This window comes from Lactuca sativa, chromosome 9 (genome assembly GCF_002870075.4).
Source record: "Lactuca sativa cultivar Salinas chromosome 9, Lsat_Salinas_v11, whole genome shotgun sequence".
NCBI lineage: Eukaryota > Viridiplantae > Streptophyta > Magnoliopsida > Asterales > Asteraceae > Lactuca > Lactuca sativa.
In genome coordinates, this window is record NC_056631.2 from 89,970,338 (window position 1) to 89,981,200 (window position 10,863).

Consider the following 10,863-nt stretch of genomic DNA (forward strand, 5'->3'; position numbering starts at 1 on the left):
AAACAAGAGAGTGTGTGTGTGTGTGACATGCTGCTACCACGCCGGCTCCTTTCCCCTAGCTGAGGAGGTACCTGAAACCAAAACTGAAAACCGTAAGCACAAAGCTTAGTGAGTTCCCCCAACCTACCACATACCATGCAAACACATAACACAATTACTGCCAGGCTATTCTAGGGGTGCCTGACTACCCGGTACGGCCATTCTGGGGTGCCGACTACCCGTGCGGCCATTCTGGGGTGCCGTCCTACCCGTGTCAAGCCATTCTGGGGTGCTGACTACCCGTCGGTCCTGACAGCCGATCCTCGGGGACTAGTCCCCTCCTACTACCTCTATCGCATATAACATAACAAGCCAGCATGCAAACATATCATCATATACTGTCAGACAAATTCTGGGGTGTCTGCACTACCCTTCGCTCCTAACAACCGATCCTCATTCTATCACATAAAACAGGGCACGCTAGCACATAACATATCAGGTAGTAGCAAACCAAGATGATATCACAAAGACAATCATCTAACAACAACTCCTACTGGTGGGTCGGCATTATGGTCGTAGACCCACCGCTACTGGAAGGTAACTCACCTCGAAGTAGCTGCTGATCTGATCGGGAACTGACTGTCTACTGCTGCTGCTGCTGCTCCGGAAATCCTCCGGCTGTAATTCCCACAACATACTCAATCAAACACTGCTAACTGTCCTTTGGGTAAAATGACCATTTTACCCCTGATCATGCCCTAAGTCAAAGTCAGAGTCAACTTTCAGTTGACCCGACTCGCCGAGTTGGCTTTCCAACTCGCCGAGTCCCTACCCAAACGATTGTCCTGAATCCCGTTTCTACTCGTCGAGTTAGGCGACGACTCGACAAGTTCTCCTTCTAAACTAATATTCAAGTCCTTTATCTTACTCGCCGAGTTGTATGAACAACTCGTCGAGTTCATCTTCATCCGATGACCACTTATGCTAAGACTCGTCGAGTTGTATGAACAGCTCGCCGAGTCCATCTTCATCCGAAGAACACTTATGCTGCGACTCACCGAGTTGTATGAACAACTTGCCGAGTCTGTTCTTGAGCTAAGGAGATTGCCTTGAACTCGCCGAGTCAGGGCATTGACTCGCCGAGTTCCTCCATAGATGAGTTCAGCTTCCGACTCACTGAGTCACACCCCATGACTCACTGCTCACTCGACACTACGAAAAGGGGACAAACTCGGAGACTCGCGAACAGACTCGCCGAGTCACATGAACGACTCGCCGAGTCGTTGCCATGCACCCACTAAATACACAGATCTGCTCGATTCCAGTCCATGCCATTCACAGATCTGGACTCCTAGAACACGAATCACACGTAAAGTTTCCAACTTTACGTGTAGATATTCACCAATATGGATTTTAGGGTTCAAAATGTACTGAAAATGGTAGATCCAAGGTTTTCAAGCAATGAGGGTCCATAAAGGCTACAGATCCGAGCCCTTAGAGTCCAAACATGCCTAGATCCGAAGTCCCTCAACACTATAAGCTTATTACACAAAGGTCAAGACTAGAAGAAACCTTGAAATGGCTATCACAAGCTCTCAATGAGATAATAATGAAGGGACAAAGAGGGTTTCGAGTCCAATACCTCTAGAAGTTCTGAAATGGCACAAAGATTCTGGATCTTCTTCCTCTCCTCTTGATCTACCTTCTTCTTCTCTCCAAAACTTCAAAGAAATGCACCAAAATCACCCAAATTACCAAAAGAGGAGTTAGAGCTTCGAGAGGGAGTGTTCTGGACGCAATGGGGGCGGATATGAGGCACAAAACATCGTTTAAATAGGGTGCAACCCCTGAAACTTAGGGTTTCATCCAACAGCGGTGACTCGCCAAGTCCAGAATATGGACTCGCCGAGTCGCCAAATTAAACATGTCCCGGGTCCCGTCCTTACTCGGCAAGTCGGTCCTATGAATCGCCGAGTCCAAGGCTAAAAAGAAGGAAAATACTCAATAAAATTTACATACCAGGAACCAGGTGCTACAGGATGTTATCAGCTACCCGTATGGGGTTAGTGATAAGTCTTTTGAATATCCTTTCGTTCCTAGCCTTCCAAATCCCCCACAGTGTAGCGTAGCATATGCCGATTATGACCTTCCTCTTCTTCTTACATGTGCCCTGTTTTGCTGCATGTTCGATCAGCTCTCCCACCGTGTTAAGTTGAACTTGAGGCATGTTGCACCATTTCCAGACCCATTCCCATACAGTTTTCGCAAACACATAATATTTTAATATAATAATTGCAATAAAAGTAGTAATAAATGAATATCAATTTCATTAATGAACTTACTTTTTAATTTCAAAAGAGACGATAAATAAAAGACAAAATTACATAAATGGTCTATGTGTTTAACCAAAAGTCATAAGTTCAGTCATTAACATTCAATACTATGAAAACCATTGCGTCATGATAACTAAAGATTAAAAACCTTAAGTGCTTGGTTGGGATTTTTCTTTGTTGTGTATATTAATCGAGAAGAGATTAAGGTAGAGTATGAATAGTGAGTTTCTTGGTAGGGGGATGTTGATTAAAGACAATTTAGGAATGGATTATGAGAAATCCTGTCCAATCAAAATTAATGTGCCTGTAAAAAGGAAAGATTAAATTACACACACATGATTTGTCACAAGCCTATTATCACGTGACCATCGAGACCAATAAGATGAATCCCATGCGAGATTAGCTTGTTAATAATGACTTTAAAAGGGGGCACTAGATCAAGGAAGTTTATTAGTCTAGTCGATGTTGTGTGACCAAGTCTCTGAAGAGCTTGACACTGAAGGGGATTGTAGCGGGATAGACACAATTGATCGAAAGCTAGTGTTGTCCCTAATGACTAAATGGCATGATGAAATTAGTTTGCATGTGTATCTGAGAGGGCTAGTTTTTAGGGATTCAGGACGACACATAGTCAAAAAGTAGTGTCGAACTTGACTCTATGACAACCTAGCTAGAGTAAACGGCTTAAAAAACAGTGTGATGCAAAATGACGATCTATGCAACTTTTGAAACCAAAAGGCTTATAGTCTAGCGATATCAGGTGATTTCTTTCTCTTTAAAGTCGAGGGTTTAGGAGTATATTATATTTACCGGTTAAAAAAAAAAAAAAAAAAAACAAAGTAAGAATGACCCGTAGAGCTTTCTAAAGCCACGAAAAAAATTCTCTAAAACAATTTTTATTTGGAGAAAAGTTATATGAAAACAATTTGATAATAGTTAAATTGCAATATCAATTCTCTGTATCCATGGGCTTTTAAATTTTGATTCGAACGGATATGTTAAATGGAGTGAAATATTTTATTAACCATCATAATGTAATTTATTTATATAAAAGTCTAAAAGACCAAACCGAACAAAGTAAGTGATTTTAAGACACTTCCATGATTGCTTTGCATTAGAATTTACTATACATGTAAAAATAAGCGTTACATGTCATACGTAAGGTTGAGTTTATCGTGTTGCTAGAGTTAGCAAAACTGTCTGGGTGGTGTAGTCGGTTATCACGCTAGTCTCACACACTAGAGGTCCCCGGTTCGAACCCGGGCTCAGACATTTTTTTATCGAAATATGTTTCTTTGTTTATTTAGTTTTACTATCGAATTATATATGTGTTTTTTTAAATATCTTTTCAGTTTCTAGATAAAGCTCTTCCATAAAAACATTAACATTACTAAAATCTTTTTTTTTTTTTTTTAAATTTAAGGCTAACAGTTCATCATATATATATTTTATATATATTTTCAGCTGCTTCAACAATTGCTTTCATCATATTGTTTGCGTAAGTCTTCTATCAAAAAGTCTACCATACAATTCCCAATTAATTTTAATACAAAATGAAATAAATTTGAGAATAAAATCAAAATCGTTAATATTAAAATAACAAATTGCTGGAAAATAAATAAATTTAAAATTTTACTTTAAAGTTTTTTCCTCGACCAAGTCCATGTCTACCTACAACAGCGTGCTCCCTCATGCAAAAGAGCACCGATCTCGATTTGTACAACATTCATAAAGAGTTGTACTGCTTTTAACCGAAAAAATTCAGCTGTTTTTGCATCATAAAAATAAAAATAAATAAATAAAAACCCTGTTTATTAGAAAAGGAAAAGGAAAAAAAAAAAGAAAAAGAAAAACATAACTTTGAGTGATTTAAAGAAAAAAAAAAAACCCGGATCTAAAAAATATAAACTTGCGCTGCACGTTGAACCAAAAAATAAACGACAAAAAGAACAAAAATAAATCCCTCCTTTTTCCTTCACAATGCCATATCATGTCCACGTCAGGTATCTCCTGAGATGACTCATCTGGGTCAACTCCGACAGCTGTATCCGTTTCAGTTGTATTCCTACTCCCCATATAATTTGAGCACACGACTCAGAGTCAGAGTTTGCCCCCATTTTCATGGTTTTCTTCTCTGCTCTCTCTATATATAAATACCTGCCTCTGTAACTATACGCGGGAAACTACAAACCCTACGACAAGAGCTACTTGTATACGAGCTTAACCTCTTGACTATGGAAGCAGTTGATCCAAATCGTGCTTTTCTTAAGGATGTTAAGCGAATCGTCATCAAGGTCACCATTAATTAATTACATTCATTTTCGCATCAATTTATACATGATTCTTAAATTACATAAGTTTTTCACGTAATGTTCGTCAAATTTGCTACCTGTGGCTGTTTTATTTCATTTTGTGTGTGTGTGTGTGTGTGTGAATTCTATAGCAATGTAAGTTTCTATTAGCGGATATAGGTTTATTTCAAGTTAAGAAGTTTTCGTTCTCGTGTTTAGTGTTGAATTGAGATGAAGAATCTACTGAAAATGAGTATGGGGATGTGAAATAAGACCTTGAAATTGGGTTAATCGTGAAATTTTCTGATAGATTTAACTTCAACTTCTTCCTATTTTTTGTCGTTTGCTTCAGGTTTTGATTGTGTGTAATTCTTCTAACATCAATGTGTTTACATATTCATGTATATTTTTGATGAAATTTGAAAATTATGAACTGATTATGGTTTGGAATTAAGGTGGGGACTGCTGTTGTCACCCAAAATGATGGAAGACTTGCACTTGGAAGATTAGGGTCACTCTGTGAGCAGGTTATAAACTTATAATCAATATTCCTTTAAAATTTCCACTTTCTTTCTAAAAGCTCTTAGAAAATACTCATGTGATTTATCAAATCCTAACTTCAGATTCAAGCACTAAACTCTCAAGGATTTGAGGTTATTTTGGTCTCATCAGGTGCTGTTGGAGCTGGTAGACAACGCCTTAGACACAGAAAATTCGTCAACAGCATGTACTTTTATATATCTTATTATTTTTCACTAATTTATTTTACTATATATCACATTATTGTATTATCAATATGTAAATCTTTTGGATCTGTTTATATTTCTCCTTTCTTAAAGGTTTGGTGAGGTTGAGAAACCACACGTTGAAATTGATGGAAAGGCATGTGCAGCTGTTGGACAAAATGGTCTCATGGCACTTTATGATACATTGTTTAGCCAGGTCATTTCAAACTCAAATTCAGTTTATCTATTTTATTTTCTTATATTACTAACTTATGTTATATACAATGCAACAACTTGAGAAGAACTTACACTTTTACAGCTAGATGTGACACCAGCCCAGCTTCTTGTGACGGATAACGACTTTAAAAGTCCAGAATTTAGAAATCAACTTACAGAAACCGTTATTTCTTTATTATCTTTAAAAGTTATTCCTATATTTAATGAAAACGATGCCGTGAGCACCAGAAAAGCTCCATACGAGGTACATTGTTCAAAACCCTAAACCCTAAACCCTGATGAACTCTGACAGTGACAGTTTTCTTTATGTATGTGAAATTATTTTCTTGTAGGATTCTTCTGGTATATTCTGGGATAATGATAGTTTAGCAGCTCTACTATCTTTGGAGCTAAAAGCCGATCTTCTTGTGTTGTTAAGTGATGTGGATGGTTTGTATAGTGGGCCCCCTAGTGACCCTAAGTCAAAGTTGATTCATACATACATTAAAGAGAAACTTGAGAACACAATTACATTTGGTGATAAGTCAAGGTTGGGAAGAGGTGGCATGATTGCTAAAGTCAAAGCTGCTGTCTATGCCTCCAATGGTGGCATCCCTGTTGTTATAACAAGGTTTATTCTTGTTTTGTTTTAAATTTATAACCAAAAAGTATTTAATTCCTTATATAATTTATTATTATAATGTCTTTGAAGTGGGTTTTCGGGAGATAATATTGTTAGAGTTCTAAGAGGACAAAAAATTGGAACACTCTTCCATAAAGATGCTCATACATGGGTGTCAAGTAAAGAGCTAAATGCACGTGAGATGGCAATTTCAGCAAGAGAAAGTTCTAGGCGCCTTCAGGTGGGCCCCACATTTGGTTAAGGGTTTGAGTCTCAGCAGTTGCATATAAGATTTTTAATTCCAATGTGGATACAGCTACTGTGTACCTGATCTACATCTCACATGATGCTCCTGGTACATAACATGACAGGACAGTGTGGGCCAGGGGTTGCTGGGAGAATAACTTTTTGTCACGTTTTAATTGCAGGCTATTTCTTCAGAAGAAAGGAGCAAGATTTTATTGGATATAGCGGATGCTTTAGAGGCAAATGAGAAAGTGATTATAAATGAAAATAAAGCTGATATAAATAGTGCAAAAGATTTTGGATATGAAACATCATTGATCCCTCGATTGGCTTTGAAGCCTAGAAAGGTAAGTCATGATTGAAGTTTTTTTTTTTTTTTTTTTTTTTAATGAAAACTCTAGTATTCCTTCTTTCTTGAATCTTAAAAGGATAAATTTATAAATTTTTTTATAGGTTGGTAGTCTTGCAAATGCAATACGTGTGATTGCAAATATGGAAGAACCAATTGGACAAATATTAAAAAGGACAGAGGTATAAAATTGGTATTCTGGTTTCTATAAAAATAAGGAAAACATATTTTACTTTATGCATTTTAAATATTGTTTGCTACTCAAAATTCAGATTTCAGATGGATTTATCTTGGAAAAGATGACATCGCCCTTGGGGGTTCTTCTTGTTATCTTCGAGTCTCGCCCTGAAGCACTAGTCCAGGTATTATTATATAAAATGGAAGCCCTTTTCTATGTTAATAATTTTCCGATTGTTTCACTTATGATATAATTCAAGTCTTTGATTTTTTATTTTTTATATAATTTTAACAGATAGCATCATTGGCTATTAGAACAGGAAATGGGCTCCTACTTAAAGGGGGAAAAGAAGCCAAACGATCCAATGCTATCTTGCACAAGGTTACTTTAGTAAATTCAATCAATATAAATTTATCAACTCATTGTTGTTAATTACTTTTTTCTTTTTCAAATTTCAAGATTATTACTTCAGTAATCCCGGAAACAATTGGTAAAGAGCTTATTACACTTGTGACTTCTCGCGAACAGATTCCTCAACTCCTTAAGGTTTGAAATACACGATTCCGATTCCGATTCCGATTCTGATTCTGATACTGATTCCGATTCCGATTCTGATTCCGATTCCGATTCCACTGCAGCTTGATGATGTAATCGATCTTGTGATTCCAAGAGGCAGCAACAAACTTGTTTCCCAAATTAAATCTTCAACCAAAATTCCTGTTCTAGGTCATGCTGGTGAGATGATCTTAAATCTTAATTTCTAATGATGACATCATTGATGATGTCATAAATCATTTTTATTCTATTTTATTTTTAACTTTCAGATGGAATTTGTCATGTCTATCTTGACAAATCTGCCGATATACAAATGGCAGAAAACATAGTTTTGGATTCAAAAACAGATTACCCATCTGCATGTAACGCTATGGTATTACTATTCATTTTTTTAAAAAACAAACATTGTATGATGTTTTCTATTTTCTATTTTTTATTTTTTATTTTTTAAAACAGGAAACACTTCTTCTTCATAAGGATTTGTTGCAAGATGGTATTGCTGATCAGCTTATGAAAGATCTTTACACAAAAGGTAAACATTATAATTTATATCCCAGATTTTAATTAATGATTTTAGTTTAATCATGATTATATATATTTCAGGTATTAATATTTATGGAGGTCCAAAAGCAAGGTGGTTGTTAGATCTTCCAGAAGCTTCTTCACTTCATCATGAATACAGTTCAATGTCTTGCACAATTGAAGTTGTGGATGACGTCGATGCTGCCATTCATCATATAAACAAACATGGAAGGCATGTATTTATTTATCTTTGATGAAATCTTTTTTTGGTATTCTTGATTTAATATAATATTATATATATTTTTTTGTAGTGCACATACTGATTGTATTGTCACAGAAGACCATAAAGCTGCAGATGCTTTTCTTCGTCAAGTTGATAGGTATAATAAATTCATAATAATATAAAGGAATTAAAAAAAATTATAATGCACAAAAAAATGAAATTGTTATTTTTGTCTTGAAGTGCGGTTGTGTTTCACAATGCAAGTACGAGATTTAGTGATGGGTTTCGTTTTGGACTTGGTGCTGAGGTATTAAAAATTAATAATTTATAATAAGTTAATAATATATTTTTTTTTTGAAATATGATTTTTAAATTTTTTATTGTAAACAGGTTGGTATAAGTACAAGCAGGATTCATGCTCGTGGACCTGTGGGAGTTGAAGGGTTGCTAACTACAAGATGGTATATACATATACATGCATATAATATAAAACGTTGATTCTTATTTTTTTATTTTTATTTTTATTTTTTTGGAAAAGAATGTTTGGAGAGTTTTCATGATGTAATTGTAATGAAGTGATGATTTTTTGTTTTTATGTTTTTAGGATTGGAAGGGGAAGTGGGCAAGTGGTGGATAGTGATAAAGGGGTTGTCTATACCCATAAAGACCTTACTCAATAAACTTAAAATTTGGTTTATGTTACACTCAAATTGGGGAAAAAATGTTTATATAAAATTAATAATTGTTATGTGAATTTAACATCATTTGAACTCAAGTTGAATGGGTTTGTGAAAATGTTTATATAAAATGGTTTATTCAGGTAAAAATAGCCAAATGTCAAAAGACAATCCCAACCATTGAATATTTATGATCCACATTTAACTTACATGACATGAGAGTTCAAATGTTCAATCACTCATAATCATCTTTATATCCCCTCATATTCTAATAAGAACAATTCATCCATAAGACTAAAAACCCTTCAACACCAAAAATAGATTCAAAAGAAACATACTCTTTATGCCTCTACAAACTTCTTAAGATTCTTCAACCAATTCGTGTACTCTCTGTGCTCCTTGTTCACCATATACTCATGCAAAAAATTTGTCACACTTGGCTTAATTCCTCTAATCTCCAAATACTTATGAAACGCCTTCTGTAAATTCTCATCCAATTCACTACACACACAAAAAAAAAAAACAATCTTAGAAACCAACGAAGATACTTATATACCCACAAAAAGAAACAAAGACTTACTCGAATCTTGGCCCTTCATAAGGAAGCTGATCATCAGTCATGTCTGGATCTTTAACTGATAAGCTATCGATCACAATCTCATCAGCATAAGCAGTGACACCAAATTCCAAGCATGGCCCACCTGTTTTGGAGACTTTTACGACCATTGGGATACTTGATTGATTGTCGTTTTCAGTATCATTGTCATCTTTATCATCATCTTCATCGTCTTCCTGACCTGTAACAAGGCTTGATGGTTCAACTTCAACAAGGATGGCTTCTCCTTGGTATTCTCTGCTTAGAGATACTGTTTGTTGCCCAGGGTTATCGTTAAGTTCAAAAGGGAATCCATCTGGAACACCTTCACCCTGTAGAACACATGTATGTTTCATTATGCAAAATGTTAGGAGTTTGAATGTTGATCCTTGATTTGAGATATCACTTGAATTGCTCCTAATTGGTTCTTGAGTTTCGTCTACTAAAAATTTCATGTAGGATTTCATGTATCACTAAAATTTTTGTAAGAAATCAGTTTGATTTGTAAACGAACTCGATGATTGATTTAATCTCGAAACATCGTACACCAATTGATTTGCAATATACAATATCTTCCGTATGTTATAAGAAAAGTCTACAATTCAACGCAAAATAGTATGGATTTGATTTCTTAATAAACAATTTATAGCAAAAGTGTGAAAAATTATAAAAGTATGACGCCAAAACTGACCTCCTCGAAGCTCTCTTCGGAGCATTTGATCTCAGATTCAATAACTCGGAGGAGTGACTCATCGGAGCTCGGGCGTTTCAGAGCAGGAGAAGCCGAGTAAGAAAAGCGAGACACAGCAGGAACTAAAAAGTTATTATCGGAAATGGTGTTCCGAGCGTGATTGACGGCGGTGAACAGAGCGCCACCACAGTGGTGGTGGAAGTTTCTTTGACTGCCCAAAAATCGAGCGGCGATCGGCGTGACTGATGAAGCTGATCGGCGAAGTATAGTGTTGAGAGACATTTTTTCAAGGTTTTGGCGAGAAGGGAGTTTTGGAATTGGGGGTTTAACGATGTTAGGGTTTTACGAGGGTGCGGCGCTTCTATAAGTACTCCAGTTCCTTCGGGTATACTCCACTGAAAATCCAAGCCGTTAGATTTTAATTTTTTAATATAAATATTGTTTTTTTTTTGTTGTTTTTATTTTTATTTTTATTATTATTATTTGGGAAAATGACTTAACAGGGTAATATACTTTTTAAAATTATACATTTAGTCTTTATTTTTTTCTTGTAAAATAAACTCTTATACTTTATTAATATGTACATATTAGGTCATTTTCACCGGATTCTACAAATTTTGCTGACGTGGAAGGATTTATTTTACAAAAATAAAAAATAAAA

At 35.7% G+C, this 10,863-nt stretch overlaps 2 protein-coding genes and 1 non-coding gene across 3 annotated transcripts; 2 read left to right on the forward strand and 1 right to left on the reverse strand.

The window, feature by feature from the left end:
- The first annotated feature begins 3,510 nt into the window (after nucleotides 1-3,510).
- Nucleotides 3,511-3,584, forward strand: TRNAV-CAC (transfer RNA valine (anticodon CAC)). The gene has a single exon. It is a non-coding gene; the product is annotated as a tRNA-Val (tRNA).
- Nucleotides 3,585-4,323: 739 nt separating this feature from the next.
- LOC111912426 (delta-1-pyrroline-5-carboxylate synthase) lies at nucleotides 4,324-9,329 on the forward strand. The gene is made up of 20 exons (XM_023908163.3): nucleotides 4,324-4,606; nucleotides 5,059-5,130; nucleotides 5,227-5,330; nucleotides 5,443-5,545; nucleotides 5,648-5,809; nucleotides 5,898-6,175; nucleotides 6,257-6,407; nucleotides 6,595-6,759; nucleotides 6,866-6,943; nucleotides 7,034-7,123; nucleotides 7,234-7,320; nucleotides 7,399-7,485; nucleotides 7,578-7,674; nucleotides 7,764-7,867; nucleotides 7,951-8,026; nucleotides 8,098-8,248; nucleotides 8,328-8,396; nucleotides 8,480-8,546; nucleotides 8,630-8,700; nucleotides 8,844-9,329. The coding sequence occupies exons 1-20, from the start codon at nucleotides 4,547-4,549 to the stop codon at nucleotides 8,917-8,919; spliced, it is 2,148 nt and encodes a 715-aa protein (XP_023763931.1). The 5' UTR covers nucleotides 4,324-4,546; the 3' UTR covers nucleotides 8,920-9,329.
- LOC111912427 (uncharacterized protein At2g39795, mitochondrial) lies at nucleotides 9,077-10,551 on the reverse strand. Its single transcript, XM_023908164.2, has 3 exons — nucleotides 10,203-10,551; nucleotides 9,497-9,843; nucleotides 9,077-9,417 (listed from the first exon to the last, which is right to left on the reverse strand). Exons 1-3 carry the CDS (start codon nucleotides 10,482-10,484, stop codon nucleotides 9,258-9,260), a joined length of 789 nt encoding a protein of 262 aa, XP_023763932.1. The 5' UTR covers nucleotides 10,485-10,551; the 3' UTR covers nucleotides 9,077-9,257.
- Between the last annotated feature and the right edge of the window lie 312 nt (nucleotides 10,552-10,863).